At 37.4% G+C, this 26,841-nt stretch overlaps 1 protein-coding gene across 1 annotated transcript; it reads right to left on the minus strand.

Annotated features, from left to right (window-relative positions):
- Positions 1 to 3,205: 3,205 nt before the first annotated feature.
- Positions 3,206 to 26,841, minus strand: LOC122650985. The gene is made up of 7 exons (XM_043844337.1): positions 26,420 to 26,841; positions 24,015 to 24,062; positions 23,689 to 23,751; positions 23,508 to 23,604; positions 22,564 to 22,632; positions 22,042 to 22,423; positions 3,206 to 3,225 (listed from the first exon to the last, which is right to left on the minus strand). The coding sequence occupies exons 1-6, from the start codon at positions 26,750 to 26,752 to the stop codon at positions 22,113 to 22,115; spliced, it is 921 nt and encodes a 306-aa protein (XP_043700272.1). The 5' UTR covers positions 26,753 to 26,841; the 3' UTR covers positions 3,206 to 3,225; positions 22,042 to 22,112.

A 26,841-nucleotide genomic window follows, 5' to 3' on the forward strand; every position in this document is an offset into this window, starting at 1 on the left:
ACCCATTTATGTAGATTAATGGAGAGACTAAAGATTGAAAATGTTAGGGCCAAATTTTATGTGCAAGTAGGTCTCATGGTTTTAAAACTTGGATTCGAATTTTAAGAGCTTGTTCATGATACTTTAATAAACGTCTGAGTGTAAACGCAATCAAAATTGGCAACATGGAAATGTGAAACTTCGTAGATTCATAAATTAAAAAAGATGAGAGAATTCCTTTGAAAGGCAGTGTGACCCTTGCATTGGTGGAGGGACCAATAGGAGTGTGCATGGTACATCAACATGGGTGAGAATTTTGCCATTCATGGAGAGTAAGGCGACCATTTTGCACTTCTATATGTCAGAGCACAAGGGTCACAATTTTCTAGTCCAGTTGATTTAGAAATACTTGTACCAATCTCTCTGTCATGTGGAAGATAGGATAGAGCTGACATTTTGTGGATAGTGAAATCCCAAGATTTCCTGCTCATATGTCTAATTCTCAGCTAGAGCGAAGTTGGCCATACGACAAACTAAAGATTTTAAAATCCAATGAGAAAAACAAAACTTTGGTAAAAAAAAGAAAAGGATAATTCAAAATACAAAGTTAATAAGTTATAAATGGAGGATATATATTTGAATATGAGTCTAAAATTTGACATGTGGTTACAATATACTAGATCTTCATACAATTGAAATTGTCCATCATCCTTCAACATGCATGGCAAAAATTTAGTTCCTGACTAGAGATAAGTTTTAGAGTACTAGCCACCCGAGAAAAGCTTTTGCCAAAAATTTTAGTAATTTGAAGAAACAAAGGGATGATGACTAAATTTTGACTCTTGCTATGAATTTGACTTGTTAATCAAGATTTTTTCATTGCTATTCAACGGTTAGATTTGCCAAATCACCAGACCTTTCATGTGGCACATTAGGTGGTCCGTCTGTGTGCATTCCAATGGGTAGACTGTTCTAAATAACCTATATCAATAGACATATTTTACGGTATTTAGCATTATAAATTTGAAAACAATATATATAATTAACGGGCTCATATTCTCTGTGCCGCAGGATCGCAGCGCAGGCTGCGCCCAAACACATGTGGTTATTGCGCCTACCCCCATGTGTCTGGGCGCAGCCGGCGCCCCCGGCACAGAGAACATTCTCCCATAATTAACACATGCAAATCAAGTAATATTGATGTAAATGGTTTATCAAAAAACTAAGTACATGCATCTTAGATATTAATCTTTCTTACAACTCAATGATATGAATAAAAGAATCTATGGCTCAAAGAGACCCAATTCATAAAAGCTAGTATAATATGAAAATAGAAAGAAACACATTTTCCATGTGAATTCTGATGAAGAGAGAGAGAGAGGGTTCAAAGAGAGGGATGAAGATGATTGGACTGAGGGGGACAACTAGAGAGAGAGAGAGATAGAGAAAATTGTAAGAAAGATACCTGGCAGTGCGGCAGTGCTAGGTGGAGATGTTGATACTTGGCAGCTGTCGCATCCAACTGTCCGAGCTCATTGATATGGACGACTAGATGCGACAACTGCCAGGTGTTGACTTCTCCACCTAATACTGTTGCACTTTAAGGAATTGGAGAAGATAATTTTCCAAGAGAGAGAGAGCTTAATTATGGTAATGGGGTTCAACTAACTTCTTAAAACAAAAAAGTGTGATATGTTAGAACGCTTCAATTAATAATGGATAGGGTGGTGGTGGTGTTAGATGTTGCTTTTGGAGGAAATCTTTGGATGGATGATGCACTAATGGAATATATGAAAGCTGATTATATATATATATTGGTTCAATGTATATTAATTCAACCTTACATTCACATTGGTCATCTTGCACTTAGTGCTGGGAGACCCTCCGCCGGCCCTTACATTCATGTACCGAAATTAGGTTAACAATTGAGCATCCCCTAGGAGTTGGTTAACCCTATTAAATGCAAAATTAAAGGCTAGTTGAGACTTAAAAAGTGGTAGTAGTCTTAGCATTTCTTTTTGTGTAGTTATTGTATCATAATATTGCACCCCAAAAAAAAATTAAAATTTTTTTTGTATCATAATAAAACTTTAGGTCTTAGGCCATTCTAGGTCTAGAATATATTCCGGAATGATAAAATTATTGTTTGGTAGGCATTCCCATTCTAAATTCTTGAGAATGGGCATCGTTCTAGAACAGGCCCAAGAGCCCGTTTTGTGTTCTCATTCTTGCATCTTGCGTCGGTTCGAGTTTCGACTCATGGAGAATAGTGAAACGCTTACATGGTGATCTCGGATCCCACGACGTAAAACAAAGCTGTAGAATCGACAACGGGAGCTAAGTAAGATGGTTTAATAGGTTGGGAACAATTGAACAAGGCAACATATAATATGAAGAATCCACTTTAGCTAGGGGTGTAAATGAATAGTCGAGTTTAGCACTATCCGAATCCGTCCGAAAGCTAAACGGATGCGGATATGAATAGGCTATAGTTATCCGAAAAGCTATATTTACATGTAAACGGATAAAATATCCGATCCATATCCGTTTAGCACTATCTGAATCTGTCCGATAGCTAATCGGATGCAAATGCGGCTATAGCACTATCCGAGCCGAATCAAATCCGTTTACAACCCTAATTTTAGCCAAAACATATATCCAAATAGTTTTCTCATTTTTGGTTAAAAATGCATTCTACATTATAAAAATGGGAATACGCATTCTAAGAATGAAAACGCATACAAAACACAACCTAGATAATTGTTGGGAATTAAGTTAAAATTTTGAAGAAAAAAACATATCACAAAGTGTTTATTCTACATGTTACAAATGATGTGTTCATTTCGATTGTTAGATAGAGAGCATCGATATAGACCAGATTGGTCGCATGTTAAATTTCAGAATGTAAATTTAATCAAATAATATCACTTTGTATTGACATACATCATGTGTACACCCATGCATGTGTACCAGTACGTACTCTAGACAATTACGATACACTCTCGCGAATAATAAAAGATGATTTAGATTTAAAAAATTAATGAAAATGAACAACTCAGATCTGTCATATAACATCTTTAAACATCACAAAACTTAAAGAAAAACATATAGAATTTAATTGAATGAATAAAATTAATTAGGGTATAACAAATTTATAACAAATTAAGGGAGATATATATATATATATATATATATATATATATATATATATATATATATATATATATATATATATATATATAGTTGAAGATGAAGAAATATGTGCTTAGAGAGAGAGAGAGAGTCGAATCGCCCTCTAATCAACAATATCCAAGTTGGATCCTTCATAGAATGTAACTCCACCTCCCAATACATGATTAACAGATGAAGAAGAAAGTTGAGAATTAGAGAAGTGATGATGAGTAGAGGAGACCAATAAGGACAAGCAACCCTCTTTCCAAGAACGTTTAGGTTTTGGGAAATAAAGCTTTCCACACCTAGAACAGGCCTTGATCGAGGAGGACAAACCATATTCCTTAGTGTTGTGAAGGGCACAACTACAGTTACGATGGTATGGTCTCCTTTCAATCTCCATGTCCATCATCGATATGCACCCTTCCATTACACATCGAACCAATCCCTCTACACCTGCTGCTGTTTCCATCTCTCTCTCTCTCTCTCTCTGTTTCTCCCCTTCCTATGTGCGTTTGTGCTTTCTCTTATATGGGAAAGAGTGGGTTGAAGGCGGGCGGCCAGATGAAGAGTAGAGAGTAATCGAGAGAGACAAGAAAGAAGAAAAGGTTTCCTGCACTCCAAAAAGTAATATTTTTATTTTTGTTTTTTTGTAGCTTTTGGATTGATGAGTAGTGCACCGAACTATTCCAGACTCCTCTGTTTGTACTCTGGAGGGTTCGTCCAACGGACCAAAGTTTGTTGTCCTAACCACCCCCCCCCCCCAAGCCATTCCAATCATCTTTCGTGCACGACTATGAGACTATGTACGTCTATGTCTGTAATAATAATATAAGACAATCTTCACAATCTTGAAATAGAGGAGAGAGAGAGAGAGAATCTATGGTGGGTTCAGGTTGGAAGGATATTTAGGAGAGAACGTACGTGACAAGGCCAATAAGGGAGATCTTAGATTCGAATTTTCCAAGACGAATTGGTGATTAAATTTATAAGTTTGCCTTTAGAGAAGGGAACGGGTTTTGACCATCTCAAATATTAATTATGTGGGATTATTATATATTGTTGTTGGTGGTGAGATTCCCCGGGGGGGTCTGGTTAATATGCACACAAGAGAATCAAGAGACACAGGAAGGGAGACTCTCTGATGCTTAAGTCAGATCTCAAATAAATAACAGTTATCGAAATCAGAGACTTGAAAAATTAGTATTGGAGATCAAGGGCAAACAAGATAGATTGAGTCAGATCAGAGTGAACTTACCTTCTCTTCCGTAGTGTAACTCTATTTATATATATGGTTCTCTCGGAATGTCCCTTTTGTTATCTAAATCATGTGTTGCTTAGGCTGACGGGAGATCTAAGCGGAAACGATTAATGGAATTTGTTCGCACTAGCAACTGGCGTAATGAGGACTCATATCCTACTTGCAGGTCACGTGTAAAGTTCCTTATTCATGGATACTGTGTGAGGGGCTGCGGTTTAGCAGTTTATTTGGACATTAGGCCTGTACTTCATGAGTTACCTTTGGTCCAAATTTATTACACGTGTCACCTTATTATTGGGAATCGATTTCTATAAGTATCATATATATTGGATCCTAAATCAAGATGAGCAGAGGAGAGCAGAGCAGAGAAACCACCCTTTTAATTAATAACAAACCCTAACCTCTTGTCTTGTAGGTAGCAATCCGTTGAAGCAAAATCAAAACCACCAGCAGCAGCAGCAGCAGCAGGTGGAAGTGGTGTCCACGATTTCACCACACGCTATCGCAATCCTCACGCACACTAATTAGGTCTAATTCTTAGCAGTGGATATATACTTCATATATTAGGTAGCTGTGTTAATTAATGGTACCTTTAATTGCACAAATTATTAGGATATGGTTACACCAAGCAAGGCATATCTTTTAATTACCCACTTTTGAGGGGTTCTACTTCTAGAGCATCAGACGGTCTACACTCTACACATCTAGTTAGTTCTTCTTTATTTCACCTGCTGCTATTTCCATTGTCAAGGGTCATGGGTTGAGACTTGAGAAGAGGGGACTAGATCTATCAGGATTTTGTTAAGGTGGAAGCAGGTGCTCATGGGTGACCTGATTTTATTAATTACCAATATATTTAATTATATCATTTTAGCATCAAATGTGAGCTTAATAATTAATTAGACATGATATCAGTAGCTAGCAGTTCCAATAGTCTTATATATAAAACCATTCTCATACCCACTATATTGTTTGTTTAGAAATTGCCCAAGAGTGTGTGGAAGTAATTAAGTGAAGTGGAAGAAATTAATTACTTCCAGCAAGAGATATAACTTTAATTTGAGCCCATCATTTTGTCGGACCACCTGATCAGCAAGATAGGTAAGAGAAAGTACTCTAAAATAAGTGAGTTTTTCACACACACACACACTTCATTGGACAATAACCAAATATGGAGGTGTGGCCTGATCTTGGTTTATGGAAGCTCTAATATTATGGAGGAAAATTATCCCCATCAGTTCCCTGCCTTGTCCAGATCCCCAGTCCCTCTAATAAGAGGAGAAGGGGTGGACCCCACCTGGGTAAAGTGTTCGGATAAGGGCAGGGTGGTTATTGCACCCCCCCCCCCTTGTTAGGGGGACTGTAGAATTGGACCAAGCAGGGAACTAGAGGGGATCAATGAAGATCCATAATCCATGGATACTACAAATATTTGCCACGTGGTGGGTCAAAGGGGTCTGAAGTTTTCTGTTAAAAGATAGAAAGATCTGAGGTCCCTTGTTCCTACGTCAAGTCTTAGTTTGAACAAAGTTGAACAAGTAGCAAACCAAAGTTTAGAAAATCAAAAGAAAATAATGTAACTTAATAAAAAGAATAGACAATTAAAAACATGCCAATATATGGGAAGGTATATGAATGAAATAGTTAAAATTCTGAAGGGATTGTCTAAATGACACTTCTATAGGTGTATTTAGAAGAACTTAAGACATCTTTTAATAATCCCTTGTCTTATTCCTAAAAGTAATTTATGTTAAGGGTATAAAAGGATTTTCAAAAATGATTTATCATAATGTCATTATCAAAAAAATTGTAATTGTCATGCATATTTTTCAATTAAGTCATGAAATGACAGTATTTACCTGCATTGGAAAAAATTGGGCCTTTTTTTTTTTCTCTCTCTAAAAGAATAAAAAAAAATCTCAATTCTAAATTTATCCAATTTAAGATTTTACTTGATATCATGGCACCACTAGGTCCGAAAACAAGAAGAGTCCATAATTGTTTGATTAATTTTGATAAATTTTTATATCTTAAAACTATTTTATTCTTAATAGTACAAAGAAGAATATCTAATTTATTTAAAATTAGACTCAATACATGACAAACCATACAATTGAGATGTTAAACTGACTGATCAAAATGACCGAGAGCAATCATCCACATGGCTCAAATCAAATGAGCTCTCAAAACAATCATTTTTGGGTACTTCATCTTTATGATACATCATGTGCATTTTATAATTTCTATTAACCTTGTCGTATGAGGATAAACTAATTTGAGTGGTTCGGCCTTTTTTTTCTTCTGGTTAAGCCCCGAGGAGAGGAACACATTACCTCTTAATTGTGGGGTTTTGATCCTTATCAACTGAGCTACCCTTTGAGGTTAAGCAGCCCAATCTTGATAAGTTTATCAAAGTTGTCAACCCTCATTGTGTCACTAGTAATGATAATGTAACAATTCTAACTGTTGGAGAGAGAGAGTACATAGTCTACATTATCCAGATATCAAATTTCAAAGCAAAATTCAATTTAAGGAAAAATATTCTTTGGGACCGCATAGAACATCATGCCCAACACAGTGGGGGCAAAATGACCAACCCACGTGAAAGGCGGAAATTCCGTTCTTCATGCTTCATAGGTCGTCTATTGGTGGACATTAAAACAATAAAAGGTTTTCTAATTATCAAACATTTTTTTTTTCCTCCACAATATGCCAATCAAAAAAAAAAAAACAAAAAACAAAAAACAAAAAACAAAAAAATTGGGTAAAATGTCTCCATACCAATCAATTAGCAGTTAGTTAAGGTGGATATTAAGCAGGGTTAAAGTTCTACCTTTTCTTTTCTTTTAACACATCTTTATTTTGATTTTGTATTCATTATCTTCACGATCTAATAAAACCAAACTACTGGACCGAATCAACTGGACAGTTGTCAATAACTAAAAATGCCAAAAGAAAAGGACATTCTTGTTAACCTTGAAAACGGTTAGCGGTATCGATCCTCTTCTTAAAAAGCGGTTGTCTTGGTCAAATAACCGTCCGGTCCAGTATTTGGATGGTTCAACCAAATTGGCTGGATCTAGTCACTTGGCAATCAATTTAAAGAATTCAAGTTTACTTTAAAGGGAAAAAGAACGTTGATGCCCTTATACTCAACCACATTGGCTCCCGCAGTGGTTTAGGAACTACATTCTCTTGCCTTTAGTTTAAAAATGATGAGGCTGATCCACACTTCTTTGTTCGCAAGGCAACGGTGAACCAAGTTTTATAACTATTTAGAAATTAGAACCCATTAACTAATCAAATTTCTAGAGAAATAATTGAAAATAAATAGGCAACCAAAAATACAAGGAAAAATATCACTTTAATGATCTAAAAATTAAATGCCCCAGAATCCATTGATCCAAAAAATAAAACCCATATACGTACCCTCTAACCTCATCTATTCAAAGTTTCTTTTATGATTCTCCTAGACGAGCCAAGGTGTTGGAGGGAGCCTGACGCATGGCAATCAAGGTGACACTAATTGTCAAGGTGGCTGGATGCCAAGGCGATCAGAAAAGCAAACTTTCACCTCTCTTTCTCTCATTCTAATTCTAAATCCCTAAATTAGATTTAGAATTAGGGTTTGTAGAGGGGTGGCTCACAATGGGGGGGGGGGGATTGAGGTGATAGGGGCGGAGGGAAGGGGAGATGCCGGAGAGAGGCTGCGGGAGTTGGTTTACGAAGGAGGCCATGGGAGGAGAGGGAGCAAGGGTAATTTAAGAATTTAGAATTAGCAAGGGAGAAAGACGATTGAAAGTTCGCTTTTCTAACAAAGGAAATAGAAAAAGTTCCAATAAGGGAGTTTGAGCTTTCCATTTTGTTTTTTTCCTCTCTTTTTTGTGTGTGTAGGGAAGTTTTGTACACTTATTCCTATCATGTTTGATCCTTGATACCTTCATATTGTTGAAAATATCTCTACACTCAGAGCCGCCGCCTTAAGAATCTAGGTATAACCCTCCAACATATCGGATCATAGAGGGTTTTCTCATCATGAGAGCATTTCAATGGCGGACATAACTTCCCAGTGAATGAATTAGACTCTAAAATGTAAAATTTCACATATTAGGGTTAGTACAGACTACAATAGTGTACCTCTTCCACATAACAAATTTGTTATATTAATCTATCTAATGTGGGTCATGCAAATTGATCTTTTTATCTGGTTTTGCTACAAAATAAGTGAAAATGAGACTCTACTTAATTTTGTGGACAAAATGAACCTCTGCGTCTCCTGTTCATATGTCTAAAATTTGAGAACTTAATTTTGGGATTGAATTTGAATTCCAAAAAATCCAGGTATTACGTACTGTTGGTGAATGACACAATTCGATCATTCCATAAAGTTGTGGCAATCCAGTTTCAATATTCCAATCGAAGCTTATGAATTTTGGGATCGGAAAGATTGGATCGGAGAACGGCGACCGGACACCGCAGGATCAACAACCAATTCACCTGTTCTGATCCCGAAATTGAAAACTATGTATTTTTCACACAAATTTACTTGGAAGTTTTAAGTTCTTCGCAAAGAAAGAGAGAGAGAAGATAGAATGGTAGATTGCAAGAGAATCAATCAAATACGGGGAATTAATAGTTAGATACAAGAATTATTAGTAACATACGAAAAAAATTGGATTTGGTTATTTAGGGGGAAGGGGATGCTTGATCTATAATGTAGACTAATTGAGTTTTTTTTCTTCCTGTTTCCATTTTTACAGATTTCAGAAAGAAGAGGAAAGAAGAGAGAGAGAGAGACGACCTTACGCCCTCACAAAATTTACTCATTCTCCTCTAATAAGGAAAGTCCGAGTTGAGATCCATGAGAACGTAATCCACCTCCCAACATAACACCATGAGCAGGTGAAGATGAAGCAGAAGAAGCCCTAGATGAGAATTGAGAAGTCGCAAGAGTCAACAAGCTACCATCGCTCCTCGATCTTCGAACAGGGAAAGAAATTTTACCGCAGCGAGAACAAGCCTTGGAAGAACCACCTTCTTTGGATTTCTTATGCAGAGCACAGCTGCAATTGCGATGATATGGTCTCCTTTCGATCTCTGTGTCCATCATAGATATGCATCCTTCGAATACAGATTGGATCAATCCCTCTACCGCACCAGATTCCATCCTTCTCTCTCTCTCTCTCTCTCACTTTCTCTTTGTGTGCGAGAGGGTTCGTTCTCTCTCCCTCCCTCTCTCTCGCTTTCTCTGTGTTTTGGTCTGCGAATGTGTAGGAGTTGTTTGTTGTTGCAGCTAAATGGAAGATGTGGAAGATGAGTGGTTTATAGAATATGGGGGACGGTGGGGGATCGTGGGAGAAGAGCGGAGCCTTCGAGGAGCTCTAGACACTCGTCGACACACACTCTCGAAAATGGAAAAAATGGCAAATAAATAAAATAAAACATTGAAACGTGACAGTGGTTACACTACACTGTACAGCTGTCTGTACCCCTGGCTGGAAAGTTTGGATTTTACGAGTTGGAAGGTTTTAAACACGGTATTAAAACGTCTAACACTTTAGCCGTTGGATACAGTAATCCAACGGTCGAATTGTTGACCGTGTGAATAATACTGGTCCAGAAATATTTAAGGGTATCAAAGTTCAGCCGGACTGAACAGACCAAACGAGACTGATCGGTTCATTTCAAAAACAAACCTTTGACGGTTTGTTTTGGGTTGGATTTTATTGAACTGGTAGATCTTGAAACTAAATGAGACTGATTGAATGAACCAAATCAAACCGAAACTGAAAAACAGATCGAACCCCATAAAAATTTGGGAAAGGACCGATAGTAACTTGATAAGAAACTGAAACTGAAACTGGGCTGGACCAAACCCAATAGTAGTCCAATTATAAATTGATAACGAAAAAACCAATCAGAACCGAAACTTTCTTAATAGTTTGGTAACAGATGGGACTAGTAATAGATCAAAACCGATTCAATGCAATAGAAACCAGACCAAATCAACTGAATGAAACCCTTGTGAGAGAGAGAGAGAGAATGAGAGAAGATTTTTTTTTTTTTTTTGTTTTTTTGATAAAATGAGAGAAGATTTTGATAAAATATGTTCATATGAACATTTATCTCATAGGATCTAAAGGGAAATCAAGGATTTGTCAATAACCCTTTTTTCAGCGACTTGTGATGAGGGTTTTATTAATCGGTGTCGATCTCTATCAATGCTATGTGAGATCGGAACTTATCGGTTTGAATCGATCATGTTTTCTTAAAAGAAAATTACATTTTTACCCTTTTCATACCAATCCATCAATACAAGATTGATCATGAATCAATATCAGTCTTCACCAATACTGATACAAATCGAACAGTCCGATACCGATTCCTCAAACCATGCATGTGACATCAAGGTCTTTAATTTCAAGTTTATTTTGACTTCAAAAGGTGGGGTTTTGTCTCGTTGTATGCAAATGTCAAGAACTGGTCTCAAGTTTGAGCTATTCAGTAGCAAGGATTGATTCGATGTAGCAGTAGTGCAGATTTGTTCCCTATGTCAGCACCATGATGGACGATGCAAACCAGGAATTGCTGTGAATTTAATAAAAAGGAGCATTCTCTGTGAAGGAGCACATGGGAGCGAAATATGCATGCGCCAGCCAATGAGAGCGTATTGACATCTCGGAGGCGAGATTTCTATTTTTTATGGGGGCAAGATGATCATTTCACCTCAACCCAACCCCCTCTCCCCGTGAATTGTTATCACCTCCAATTACTGCCTGTTCCAATTCCTCACATAGGGGCAAAAATAATCACCTTATCCCCTACCTATACACACTGCCCAAGGTGGGGTAGGGTGATCATTTCTACTCCTATCTGAGGGATTAAAGAGAATTGGAACGGGCAGCAAATTGGAGATGATAAAAATTCACCACCACCCCCCCCCCCTCTCTCCTTAACAGCCCCATTGTGTCTGCAGGAGGCCTGCGCCCCCACAAAGTATATTTTCCCATTTAATAAATTTGTGGTGGCCAGAGTGACTCGGATTTAAGAGGATGGAAGGATTTAATTAGTTAATGAGAGATGGGGGAGAGAGAGTCTCCCATCCCTAACCCAAATACCCAACCTCCTTCACATGAGGTGGGATTGGATCCCAGGTCCACTTTAACAACAATTAAAAACTTAATAAATTAGTATTAAATCAATATGATTCAAGGTGATTTAAAGATTTAACTAATCAGTCAAATAGAAGAGGGGAATCTTTTTTAAGTGACCATGTTAATGATAGTAAAGATACGGATAATGACATCAATATGGAGTTATTGATTATGACGAATGTGCTAACTATGTAAGTGACGTTAAATATAGATCGATTTGATATCATCTTTCAATTTGAATTAATAAAAGCAACATCTTTTTGCATAATATGGATTCCAAACATTTATGATCTATTCGTAAATAAGTCGAATTACTTGTCCCTCAGTGCATTAAGAATTTGAAAGATTGAAAAATAAAAATATGCTGCTATGATTATTGTGTTCTATAATTTTTCTTACTATAAATATTACTAAAACTAAGTCATAATCAGATTTAATAACCATTAAAAATTTGTTATTCAAATCGTCTTCAAAAGCTCTAATAAATTGCTTATAATTTACTTAGATTATTGTCGAGGGGGAGGGAGAGATGCACAACTAGCATACTGAAGATGGACTATATTCCTACCAAAAGAAAAAGGTGGATTAAATCCCAAGTATGTGCTGTGACAAGTTATAGACACACCCATAAGATAGGAAGGATTTTTTTATTTTTTTTTTTTAAATTTTTTTTTTTTTTTTAGTGAACGTCATAGGCAAAATATAACTATTGATTTAAATATTTTATCCAAAAAAGGGGGGAAAATAACCATACAAGTTAAATAGTGTGGATAAGAATGAATTTCCAACAATCTAAAACAAATTATTTAACACGCATTTAAAATTTATTTTGTTTTGAGGAAACATGCACATAATTCCATAAGAGTACAATGCATAGAATATGAGATATGTAAAATCATGAAGAACAACATAAACATGGAAACATAGACATAGATGGCCTCAATCGAACAAATTCCCTTTTGCATTTTTTAATAAAAAAAACAAATTAACATAACTTAATTAAATAAGGGATTTTCTTATTGACACTCCTCAAGGTGTTAAGTAAGTTGTAACTTTACTTTTAGGGAAAGAATGTTACATGGGTGCATACGGTGCGCTGCCCCTACGCCCATGCACAAAGGCATGCAAAATGACTGTCATGAACCCAGGAATTTTTGCCTTTCCATGGGGGCACGGCGGTCATTTCGCATGCCCTTGTGTCTAGGTGCAGCTGTGCAGGGACAGTGCACTGCACATGCCCAAGTAGCATTCTTTCTCTCCTACTTTTATTACCCTTTTAGTATGACATACACTTTTATTCAATTTAAGTTTGAAAACCTCTTTATATCCCTATCTTAATAATTTTTTTTGGAATAAAACAAGGGGCAATTAAAAGAAGGTGATATTAAATAAAAAAGTAATTGCATCCTCCACAGCAACACCCTTCATTGTCAGATTATGAGCTTTAGCTGCAGCCCTAGATTAAGGGTGTCAATTTAAAACTGAAAGTAAAATCGATCGTTTAAAATCAAACGAACTGAATCAAACCGGATTAAATTGCTTCGATTTTGATTTTAATATGGATTTTTCCATCAATTCGGTTTTGGTTTCATGATTGAAACCAACCAGTGGGAAAAAAATTGTAAAATCGGGAACAACAAAAACCGAAATGGACATTACGAGTATTAAACGGTGTAAAACTCCAAATTGTACAATTTAAAAAAAATTGAAAAAAAGCAAAAAAGGAAACGGACAATACAAGTTTTATACGTGTAGATAAAAAAAAAACGACGTTACACAAACATAAATTGAGGAATTATTACTTGAATTCATGTATCTAATGTTTCAAAACAACTATAAATGTCAATACTCATTATAAGTTCCAAGACATACATTCAATATCATCCAATGTACAATTCTAAATTAATACATCATAAAATATATATATATATATATGTCCAAAGTCCTATTGGACAATGTGGTTTGGTTATAGTGTTGCTTATTGTTGTCAACATAGCCAACATACTCCCAGAATTATGCATGTCCAATTTGAATTGGCAGTCATCGTTTTAGAAACCCTTTTCAGCAGATGTATCAATTTTGTAGCTCAATTTTGAGGCTTGTGCATTGAACGTGAGTTAAAGATTATAGTATGAGAAATATAGCACTTCGAGTTAGCTTTATGTCGACGAAAGAATCAGGTCGATCAAAGTTTGGAGAGTTATGGTTAGTTCAAAAGTCATTGTTCAACAAATCTAAGATCTTAAAATAAAAAATAAAAAATAGAATATATTTAAACGAGTCTAACATGGGAATACTTGTCGTTTGTCCTTTTGAGAAACAAATGACAAAACGTATTTAAAATAATGAAAAACAAGAACTTATTTAAAACTGCATTTTAAAGGCATCGTCACTATCTTATGGTTTCCGATTCATAAAAGTTAATATGATTCAAAACATAAAAAGAAACCCAATTTTCAATATAAAGAACATGTGAAGAAAACGGGTGAGGGATTGAAGAGGGAAAGTGATTGAGGAGAGAGAGAGAGAGAGAGAAAGAAGGTTTGATCTTTAAGATGGATAAGTTCCGGCTAACTTATTAAAACTTAAAAATGGTAGATTTGGAAACTTCAATTAATATGAAAATGAAATATAGTAGATGGTTGATAGGAAAACTAATTCATTAGGGACACGAGCAAGAGAGAGAGAAAAAGTAGTTTGCCGACTCCGGAAGTCTAAAAACTCTGAAGTCGATTCGAAGGTAAAGAATCCTCAAATCGACTCGAGGTTTCATGTAAATAAGGAGTTTTTATTCATACAAAATTGTGAGAGAAAAAAAGTTTTAAGAATGACCACCTGCCCCTGAGTGGCAGGCCCATGTGTCTGGGCGCAACCTACGCTGTGGCACAAAGAATATGAGTCCATATAGTTTTTAGTATTAAATATATGTTTTTCTTCATAAATTTGGAACAAACATTTAAATACATCGCTATCAATGTATAAAATGAAAGACTATAACACATACTATTAACCAAGTGGACTCAAAAGTATGAAACATAACACCCATCCAAATCAACTGAAAAAAGCATTAAAATTTAAAGGAAAGTAGTTCTCTGTGAGAGTCATGTGTCTATCTCTCTCCTCCTCAAAATAAGGGGGCAAAAGTGTCTTTTCATATAGGGAGGAGAGAGATAGAATCATAAGAGTGCTGGCATAGCTCACACTCCCAGACAAAGAACTTTGTCCCAAATTTAAAACATGAAATAGAGAAAAAAGAGGGTACTCTTACTCTCACTCATACATTGAGGGGTTCATCATGTAATTCTAATTTGTAATATTGCAAGAGTTCAAAGAAAAAAAATTCAGATTTTCAAACATTTTATATCATTTCATTTAACTTGGGGACTCATCCTAACTCACGAAGTCCACTTGACTTGACTCCAATAATAACTTGAGATGAGAAAGAGATTCTCGTATTTCTCAATGAGGTTCAATTAACTTGTTGAAACTTTTGGTTAATCTATTCGGATTGGCGTGTGGTTCATATGATTATCCAAAAAAAAAATTATTGAAACTTGAAAGTGATAGAATGAAGGCTACATATTTTCTATTAGCCTGAGAGTTTTCACTAACTCGATAGAAAAAGCTAGCGTTAATGATGCGGCAGATACTAAAACCATTAATAATAGGTTTTGATACTCTATGAAATATTTGAAATACAAGAAATAAATACCATTTAGATAATATTTTCTAAGGGATTACAAATACGGTTTGAGGGATTAGTATTGGTTCATTTGAATTGGGCGATTCATATTAAAATTGATGGAGGGTGATATTGATTGTGGGGTGATCCTGTACCAATGGATCAGTATTGATTAAGGGTAAAAAGGCCAAAAAAATATTTTTATTGAAACAATGGGCAAATTTGTAGGTTGATCAGTTCGGTATCAATTCAGACTATAGGCTATAGCAACCGAAAGCCCTTGGTACTTGTCTGGTCAATCACACTGATAGCTTCAACAGTTCACTAAAATTTTTTTGACTTCTTTTTTGGGGTCTTTCACCTGTTACTAATCAAGTATACGAATAGTAGGCCTCCTTCGTCACTCCACTAGTGGCTCGGCTTGGTCTCGCTCCCGTTGCCTGCCTATCATATCGGCTTGGTTTCGTCCTAGAAGCGATTGCTTCCGCCTCTGACGGCATGAGCAATAACTCATGACTGGTATATGGAGCAATCAAACTTTTTCCCGATACAAATCCCTAAAATCGTGATTGGAAAGGATTTGTTGGTTTCATAAACGATTCCAATTTTCATTGTTTTTTAACACAAAGAACACATAAGTAACTTTACTATTTTAATAAAAGGCTAAAAAAATAAGATTACAACTTCTTTTTCACTTGGTTACAACAGAGATAATTTTTTAAGAGATACTCAGCGATGGAGGAAGAAAAAGAGATCAACAATCATTAAATAACTATATCATTCTTGATCCGAAGAGGGGCTTTGACTGATAACTTCTGATCACCTTGTTCTCATGCCTGTTGTGTTAGGTGAGGCTATTGCTATCAGATTGGCTCTCTCGTCTGCTCTCCAGATCAAATCATCAAATGTTACCATCTTTTTTTAACTATCAAGTTTTCGTGCGGTACCTTTCTCCCTCCCCCAGTCAATCCCCAATCGGTATTTCCACTATAGTTCTTTTTTCTTTTTTTTATGGTAAACGAAGATCTATTTATTAACTCATGAGTTACACGTGATGGATGAATTATAAATTTCAACCAACCACAGAGTAGAGTTTGGCCAAACTATCGTACACGGCATTGGCAGGGCCTTCCGGATTAGATAATCAGCTAGAGTTGGCTTTCCTAAGAACAAAAGAAAACTTACAATCCAAGACAAAAGAACTTAGAAACCTAATGTCCTCAATGATAGGTTCAACCGACAAGGGAACCACCTTCTCCTGGTATTTCCACTATAGTTATTGATATCTTGAAGTTGAAGTTCTTGCACTTTTGGGCATATTAGTAGGTCTTTGAATGTGTTTGTCTACTCTACTTCTAAGTGGGCCACCATCAGTGGAGAAAACAAAATTAAGGATGAGTTGGGTTGGGCTATGACTGTTGCCCCTGGCAACCCAAAGCACACTTGAGCCCAAGCCCAAGCCCAAGCCCAAGATAACCATCTTTGGGTTTGTATATCCGATTCTACCTTAGCCAACCCCGACTGGGATCAGAGCGGCCTATACCGGCATGAAAGCCCAACTTTGACCCATTTTTGTTCAGGGAGAGCCCAAACACAGAACAATGCTCAATTATAATTGGGTATTTGAAGGCCAACAACAAGAGCAGTTTGTTGAAACCACTGGGAATTAGTAGAGAAGACTAATTTGAGATCGATCAGGGCTGCAACTAGGCCCATGTTTGGTTGAGCAAATAATTTTGAGTATCACAAAAGCTCAATGCCCGAATTCACATAGACTAGAACTCGGGCCTGAAATTCCCATGGGCCAACCAGAGTTGCACCTAGGGCTGTCAAACGGTCGGTTTGGTCCAGTTTCAATCATATTTTTGGTATTTTTTTTTTACATTTATCAGGTCAGATAGAAATGGTTTGGAACACCACCGGAGCAGCACCCTTTGGTCGATGTTTTTTTGATCCAAACTCTCACTTGAAGAAAGATAGCCAATTGGATTTATCTACGTATGAACATATGATAGAGTTCTATTTTCAGTAAACAGAATGTCCTTCTATTTTCTTGTTGGTCTGGGGCCCTTTAGTTCGGACCGATAAAGTGTTAGGTCTACGAAATCCAAATCAAAATTGATTGGTATCGATCTTTTAAGTTTCTTTTAATAGTCCCTTATCAATCTATTATATATCTTGATTTTTTTTTTATGGAGAGGGTTCTCTACCGGCAGCATGGCCGTAGGAACCAATCACAGTGTGTGCGGGAGTATCAACAGAAACGGGGTATTTTAATTTCATGAGGGATGCAATGATCATTTCATCTTGGGCTGTGTCTGGGTGTCTTTTGGGAAGGGAAATTGCCACTGGAGCAGCCAAAAAAGGTTTTAAAAAGTTGAATTAATTGTATCGATTTTGGTCTAACCATCGTAAGTTATTCAGGACTGGTAATTTTTATCAGATTTTTAGGAATATCCAAATTTTTGTCTTGTGGAAGTAGATTAGATGAGACTCAAATTTTGTAGATAAACCTCAAAGGTCCAGTAGATGTGTCAAGTTTTGGCTCAAACAAACTCACCAAATGACAAAATGTTGCTCGGAAAAAATTTAAGGACTACAAAAGGGTGCATGGTATACATGGATGACATAGAAACAGAAATATGAATGCTAATACATAGGAGGGTATTTGATTAAATTGGATTTTAAAATTTGACTTGTGACTAATCCAATCCTAGACCTATTCACTATTTTCCTTTTGGAAACATACTAATGCTATGTTTGGTATGCATTCCAAGGCAATTTCGCATTCTTGGATGATAAAAATAGTTGTTTTTATCGTTCGAGAATGTGAACTCAACCTGAAATGCATGCCAAGAATGCATACCAAACGCAGCCTTAAACCCTATAGAGGTTTTCTCTCTCTCTCTCTCTCTCTCTCTCTCTCTCTCTCTCTTAACATTGATTAGCACTCCCATCCTGTCGGCTCTAAGAAGAATTTAACTCATCTCCAGGGAGCCCAGCATGCCTAGGGTGCTGCCAGCTGTTGGGCTGTGTATCACACATCCCTAGGCATGCACTGAGATGTGTGCGGCACAGCTCAGCCGCTGGATGTCCCCTGGCAGCACCCTAGGTGTTGGGCTTCCTGGAGACGATCTTGATCCCTCTAAGAATTGCCTACCAAAATTGTTTTTTATCAGAGCCTACCAAGGGCCCATAGGCCACTAGGGGTGACAGCCTAAGAAGATGGCCAGGGTGATGAATATACCTAAGAAAATTTTATTAATGGGAGCATAGATTTAACTCACGCTATCCACCAAGTGTATAAGCCCAATTTTATATCAAAACCACTTTTTTTTAAAGGGGATGATATTTTTGCCTGGTTGCGAGACTCACACTAGCATGAAAACCTAAGAGAGCGAATATAAGGACATCAATATGGAAGAGATTTTTTATTTCACAGGTGAAGCAAAATTTTTGCCGCACTCCTATGTCTAGCACAGGGGCCAAGAAACCAGGTAGCATTCATTTTCTCTTTTTTTTTTAATTATAAAAAGCAAACTATATCCATACGTACTGTATACACCAATCTGTATTGATCAGGTATCAGTCACGGTGGATTCCTACCCATGAAGAATGGAGATTTATTTGTTTCTTCGGGGTAGAACAGGAACTATGATGTATAATAAACTAAAAACATGACGTGAACCGCGTCGGTTGTAGTGGTGGACGCCTTGAGCTTTGTGTAAAAAAGTCAAAAAGATAAAGAACCTAACAAAGTAACAACTGTATACTGTCTCTCTCTCTTCCATTCGATCAACCCCAATTTTCAGTTACATTTTTTTTTTTTAAAGTTTGATTTGGTTTTTTTTGTCCGCTGCTCCACCACCACCTTCCTCGCACCCGAGCCTCTCCTTCGCACCAAATCCTTTTTTTTTTTTTTTTTTTTTTTTTTTTTTTGGGAAAAAAACCTCCTTCATCAATTCACGCCCTTTATTCCTTTACCTCCTGTACTAGTCAAAAGTCAAACACGCCACTACCGAACCCTGAAAGAATACAAAAGCCAAATAGCTCTTCGCAAGTAGAAGAGATCGATCTTCCTTCCTTGGATCCCTGCCTGCTCCCAAATCCAAATGAGAGGCTCATTACCCTTGCATGACAACCCTCCCCTCATCTGTTGCGTCAGAAAATTTTTAGTCTGATCTACTTGGGTTGAATCTATAAAAAATTGAGTGAACAAAAAAGAATCAATGTGATTCTGATCGAAGATTCTCTGATGCCTACATCAGATCTCCTAAAATAACAACGTTTACATTTATTTAGTGAAAAATTAGATGAGGTTTGAACCTCATATCTGAATATTTATAATGTGACCTCAGACGATTATCCACTCATAAGTGTTGAATTTGAGGCCGACCCATCTAGCCGACCTTGATGCCTTAGGTATTATTTGTCCCCTCCCGCTCCCTTTTCAAAAAAATCCAATGAGACTGCTCTGAAGGACTATTAAATATTAACCCCTTTAGTCTCTAGCCATGTTTAACCAACACAACTTTAGTGATATGGATAAACGTCACTAAACCAGTCGGTGACACCGTGGCGTGGCCCGTGTAAATGTGTAATACATCCATATTCAAAAGTCAAAGTTACCACTACCATTTTAATGGGTCTGCAGACTGCAGAGAGGAAAATAAATAATAAGGAATTCCACAAACAATACCGGAGTGGACTTGAGCTAGCTGTACAGAAAGTAGTTGATCTTCAAAGTCTAAAAAATTAACATTAAAAACTCCCAGCATCTTGCTTCTACCTGTAATCTATCCCATGATTGATATAGCATTAATCCAACAGCTAGGTTCTCTTTGGTATATTTTAAATTTATTTTTATTTGATATATAAATATAAATAGATGTGTTTGGTATGATATATGATTTCTATTTTTCTTTAAAATAAATCAATATAAACAAACAGATCAAGAATTATTTATAATAAATCATCATAAACTGTTAATGTTTGTTCATGCATAATGAACATGTGCAAAATTGTTATTTTAAATGAGGTAAAATAGTTAAAATTAACGAAAATTAGAACAAAAACTCTTTCCCCCATCTCTAATTCTCTCTCTCTCTCTTGCTCCAATCCCAACCCCCACCCCCACTCTCTCTCTCTCTTAACATATATCTCATTATTTAATGTATATACTATTATATATTATAATAGCATAAATATATATATACTTTGGTAAGTTGTTATATTTGTATGACCAAACTTATTTTTCACTAGATTATATCTAGTAGTAACCAAACAAATATTGTTTATAACCCACAACCTATTTTATCATAATTGATTATTCATAAATAGGCCATAAATATAAGGAAGAAAAAACACCATCCGATCGAGTGACATCCAAAATGACCCATGTATCAGAGTGTAGGGACAACGTGCGCTACATGAGCGGGTGCCATTATCCTTCCTTACATATAAATAGAAACTATGCCAAAGACAGCTCTAGCTCTCTCTCTCTCTCTCTCTCTCTCTCTCTCAATGCCGTTATGGTAGGTTAATAACTTAGTACCAATTGAACCATGTTGACCAAAAGGGGAGATTGCCAATGACCCAGGCCGGGTGGGTGAAATCCCACGGTCCGAAGTCCCCCGTGTTGAGTCTGCAGTTGACGCTGTAAGCAATTCCAATCAAGGCCTTCTATTCTTCGTGTTGAACTTGAACAAACCAGTAGGACCCAGTTACCTATCTTATCTTGCCAGCTTATAGTTCAATCTGTGAATTTGAAAGCCTCGAAGAGAGAGAGAGAGAAAGAGAGACCACAGGGTCCACAAAACAGAAGCTATTGACTTTCCTCTCCTCTCCACTCCACTCTCCACTACCGCCCAACCACCAAAGCTCCTATACAGTATGTGTACATTCACGGGTTTGACAAGCTCCTCTTAAGTTTGAGAAAGGAAGAAAACAAAAGAATGGGACATGGGCCCACATTCTAATCTAGTATGGAGACCCCTGGCCCATCAAGGCCTCCAACTTCTGCTCCATCATTGACAATTCAACCCCACCTTGACACAAGTCCAAAACTAGGTTGGGCATTTGTGACGAGCTTTACTCCAAAAGGAATTCCAAGCATTAGTGGCTGACTTGTCGTGTCATTTCTTCGTCGGATCTCAAAAACACCAAGACGTGCCTGCTGACGCTTTTGACAGATCTATACATTATCCTCCTCTTGTACATTGAATGCTACACATATTTAATTCACTTTTTCTCAGTTTCCTCAAAGGGAAAGGCCTGTTTGGTTCATCATAGACCAAAGCAGGCCTCAATCTTCTTATCAAAATTGAAGCAGCAGCAGCCAAAATGGGAAACAAAAGCAACAAACAAACCCAGTGAACAACCAAAAAATTGAAAATTTTGATTCAAAGAGTTCCCTGGATAGGGTATTCAAGATCTAATTCTCCATGGTTAATTACAATTTCATCAATAAGTAAATATTCCCACAAGAGAGGAAATTTTTAAAAAAAAAAACGGTAATGAGGGTTAGCCCCAAAAGAATTGCGGACGAAGGTAGAAACCTGAGTTAAAAAACAATCTCTATCTATCTAATGGTTAGGCTCTCTACATTAGACCCTCAGTTACCTTCTCCATCACTCACAGCCAACTTGCCCTTTTATCAGCAACAGCTGTGGCATTATTTCCAACTTCGCCAGCGCCAGAAGACTACACATTCTTAGTATATATACAATTATGCTCCCTCAATGACATGGTTATCAGTCTCACTTATCATCTTTAATTGAGCCAAGTAACAGTTACTGATCTTGAACCCATCAAACCAACCAGCTTTTTAAGAAGATTATCCATAAACAACTCGTCTTTCCTTTAATCAGCTTATTCCATATAATACCTCAGAGTTTGAGTCCTCATCCAAAGGTAGATTCAGATCAGGTAGCACAAATAAATTATCGGCCTTGTCACCATCCTCCTTTTGTATTCTACAAGAATCAGGAACAGAAGATGGGAATGCAACAGCATCACGTTCATCAGATACGTCCTGTTTTGGCAAGACTGAAGGAAAGTGATCAACTGAATAAGCCTCTTCCTGGTTGAGTACATCACAATCTCCTTCCTTCAAGTCAACATTTGTAGCTTCTTCTTTTGCTGGTTGGAGCTGAAAATCAAGTTGCACAGGTAATTCTTGTTAGCAACACATTCCAAGATGTTTCATCAGATTTTTGTTCTAGCTACTAAAAAAAATAACAAATAATCCTTCTATGATCAACATACAAGAAGAGAAAGGATTACAAAAGTTATTACATGCTACAGAATTCAATAACTGCACATGATTGAGTCTTGTTCTGACAATTCAGTAGGTTTTGCACCAAATAATTTGACAGTTAGGAGAGCTAGATTACTACTTGAGTGGGATAAGAACTAAGCTTCACAATCCTCTAATGTGGCTACACATGAAATGCTGTATACTCTCAGGAATGAAATTTTGATTGCATCAATTGTATTTTCAACAAGGCCATATCATATTTGACTGAACTTACTGATCTTTGCCTGCTGGAGTGACATCACGGCATCACTTCCCCAATGCAATGACTAGTCATCTAGTTATGTTTCATTACAGGTCAATATGTCATATATGGTTTACCAAAAAGGTAAAAATAAAAAAGAGCGTCCCAGTGCACGAGTACCCCACTACTGCAGGGTCTGGGAGGGGCAAATGTACAAAGCCTTAAACCCCCTGCTTCGCAGGTGGGGCTGGGGGTAAGGCTGCGTACAGTTGCCCAAAAGGTAAAAATGAAACCAATAAATTGCAATAAGTTGAGCACAAATTAATCAAATGTAACATAGCTTGCAGTCAAATTATAAACAGTTCCAAAACATAGTTGGATGCAGTTCAACTTTATGTGTATTAATCATACTCAAACTCATGAATATCTTAAAAAAAATAATGACCTCGATGACAAAACCAGCAAATTCAAAAGGGTTTCTTACAGCAGTGAGGACAATTCAGATAAGTTAAGACCAGAAATATTTTGATTCATTACAGTAGTTAGAAAGCAATATATGTAGTATTACCTATCTTCATACATGTTAGTCATTTCCCTTATACTTTTTCCAAGAAAATAAAGACTAGGCAACTAAGACTTAAATTAACTCATTTTTTTCATGTTCTGCAACTACATATGCAAACATGTCAGGAATGTTCCTCCCCAAATATTCAAACAGTGAAGCGACAAGATGAGTGAAATACAACAAAAAGAATAAGTACAATGAAGAGAAAGGAAGATGGACTTCACCTTCATTTTCTTCAATTTCACATTCCAAGCCCTCTGTTCCCCAAAGTCGGTTCTAAGTGTTGCTAACTCCTGCCCAAGAAACATAGGTGTCAATCGTGGAAATCCCAAAAGAAAAAACAATGCTACTGAATCCTAGATACACTAGAAAGGTACCTTCTTTAAATGTATCCTTTCCTTCAACAACTCACTCTCCTCCTCCTTAAGTTCTGCGTATGTCTGTTAACAAGCAATAAATCTCCTTTAATAAATTGAAATCTGTTTTCCAATTAGGTAAAATAATAGGCACCAGGGAAGAAGAAATCCTCATAAGATTTTCTATGCCAAAATTAAACATGATAACCACCCAATACATCAAATCCTTTTTGATGGTCGAGAAAATTAACATTTTGGCATATCAAATCTGCAGAGAGACACAAGGCGGATTTTGGTTTCTTGCCGGCTTGTACTTAAGATGTCATCGTTAAATTATGTACAAGTACCTTCTTTTTTCTTGACCTTCTTCCGCTATTTTCACCAGTAGAAATAACCTGAAAAATAGCATCACTAATTAGTAAATAAAATCCATAAAAACCCAATATACATATAATCGAAACAAAGTTATGACATTAATTACTAGAAAGACGAATATTTTCAGAATTAATAAGCATTTAATCTAAAATGAGGGCTAAATCAAGGAACTCGTTTTTTTTTTGGTAAGAAAGGAACTCGTTTTATTCTACTGTTTCTAACAAGAAACAAATTTGGGAGGATCAGATCAAAAATCCTTCTAAATTGAATAAAAGCTGCCAAGGAGCAAATTCAGTAACTGAAATCCCGAGCTTGGCTGACAGAAAGGATCACATGAGGCAGTGCTGATTGGCTTCCTGGCACAAACCCATATCCCTAGAATGGAAAATAATTGGACATGACCGAGTCTTAAACAAAACCTACTCCGACAGCCGTTAGATGAAAACAATTCATTCAGGGGTTCCGCTACTTATACTAATCCGACGGTCTTCAGACGGATGAATCTGGTTATCACATCATGTGGACCCCACAAGCATCTGGTTTACGTCATCTGTCTATCCTTACTCTTCACGCGCAAAAGATCAGATCCACCCCCAATAACTCTCAGTGACCCAATCCATATCCAATACCAGATAATGGGTTTCCCCATCGCTTATATATTTAGTATTGCAATGGTGCTGCTATACTGTAAAACCATCAACCATACCTATCCATTACTTTCTAAAAGAAGGAAAATTGCCACCCACGAGACACTGATCCAGTCTCCAGTGGCCACGAGGAACCCTTCAACCGATATTATCTCTCCAATTCATAAAATAAAAAGAAGACAATTATTAATGGGTAAATAAAATCCAAATCCAAAGGGGTTGACTGGAGATAACCATTCCTCTAGAATGCTCGCCTCCCAAATATTTAAGCTAGTTTGTTCTTCCACTAACACTTTCAAGTGACTGGAGAGAGGATTCCTGGATCGTCTTCTCCAATGCCCCATATAAGGGGAAATAAATTCCTTTCAGTTTTTAAGATTAAAAAAAAAAGGACATTAACGGGTAGACAAATAGATTGATAGATAGGCAAAGTGCCAGAGCCGCATAAAAACACCAAACCACCACCACGTTTACACAAAAAACAGTTTTTCTTTTTCTTCTTCCAGCAATAAACCCTTTCCACTAATAACATTTCATCAAACCAAACGCAGACCTAACGCCCACAACACTTCCTTCCCAGTTCCCTCCCTCTGCGCCTCTTCTTTCTTCTCCTCTTTTCTGCCAACAACCCTTCTCTTGGTGGGGACCACCTAACCCACACTCTCTCTCTCTCTCTCTCTCTCTCTCTCTCTCTCTCTCTCTATCCATAACACACAGGACATCACGCCACCGAGAATATATAGTTTTATCTTAAATAAAATCCCGCCCTCTTTATGTGACGAAAAGGCCCTTCTTGATTATTCCCTTCCGAAGAAGATTTTGACTATACAGTGGGCAGTTTCGTCATCTTCGCGACGTAAAAGTAACATGGGATTCAAAACCCTAGAGTCGTAGACCGCGACGACGACTTGGTGGTCCTGGACACTTTCCTGATTCTCGGTAAGGACCAAAAGCCATCGCATTTTGACAAAAATACCCTTATATCGAGACGGAGCAGTTTTTATGGTAACGGAGGCGGAGCAGTTGGGAGTATGGAATTATGGAAAGGGTATATATGTCATTAAAACGAAATCACCATTCTCAACTCCAATACTAAAATAGAAACTAGGTATGACAGGTGACCAAAAACAGGCGGCGAGAAAACGTGAAGAGACAATTCAGAACTCCTGCCGTTATTCTGACCCGGAGAATTCAAAGTCATCAATCCATTGGTAATGAAAGAGATAACTGGGAATCTGAGAAATAGCCGACGACGAGAATGGCTGATCTGTTCTGTGATATTACGGGAACGCTCTACAGATCGATGGGCCTTTTACAAGAAAAGGGAACGTATCTTGTTGGAAAAGGTGAAAAAGAAAAAAAAGTTGCTGAGAAAAAATAACGATGAAATGCGACAGGAGATTGGGAACCAGGACTCCAGGAGGTCCCTCTCGCAGTCTCTCGCTTCAAAAACAATTCCAAGTAAATACGACCATTGAGAGGGGCTTTATGGTCAACAAACAAACGAGAAATTGAACAAAACCCAAAAAGAACAAGAAAAAAAAAAGGGAAAAATAATTTTCCGAATGAAACAAACAAACAAACGAAACTCCAGTCGGCGGACAACAGAACACCACCAAGTACCAACCACCACATCTCCTTCGCCAACAAGATTAAAATTCGGACTCTGAGAGATCTGGCGACGAAGGAAGAGAGGGAGACGGAAAGAAGCACAGAAAAGTGAAGCTAACCTTAGATCTAACAACGCTTTTGCGCTTCACAGGACAGCTGGACTCCTCGTAACAATCGACAGTGCCGCTACCGCTTAAAGACATACCCCCACTCCAGGAGAGTGGCGTCGTCGGACTGGCCCTCGTCGACTCCCCTTCCTTCTTCGCCTGAACGGTACTGCATCTCAGAATCTGCCTCGACCGCGGTTGCCTCATCCCCCACTCAGGCAACACGACCACCAGTCTCTTCGCCAACAACGACGCCTGCTCTTTCGACTGGCGGAGCCGCATCAGCAGTTCCGCCACCATCCAATCGTCCGTCATAGCCTCTCTAACCCACTCGTCTTCCCCCATCTTCCACAGAAACACAGAGAGCAAAGACACACGCACACAGAGAAAGAGGAGAAAGCGGGGAGAGAAAGGAAAGAAGAGGTATAAAGCGG

Source organism: Telopea speciosissima, chromosome 2 (genome assembly GCF_018873765.1).
Source record: "Telopea speciosissima isolate NSW1024214 ecotype Mountain lineage chromosome 2, Tspe_v1, whole genome shotgun sequence".
NCBI classification, from domain to species: domain Eukaryota; kingdom Viridiplantae; phylum Streptophyta; class Magnoliopsida; order Proteales; family Proteaceae; genus Telopea; species Telopea speciosissima.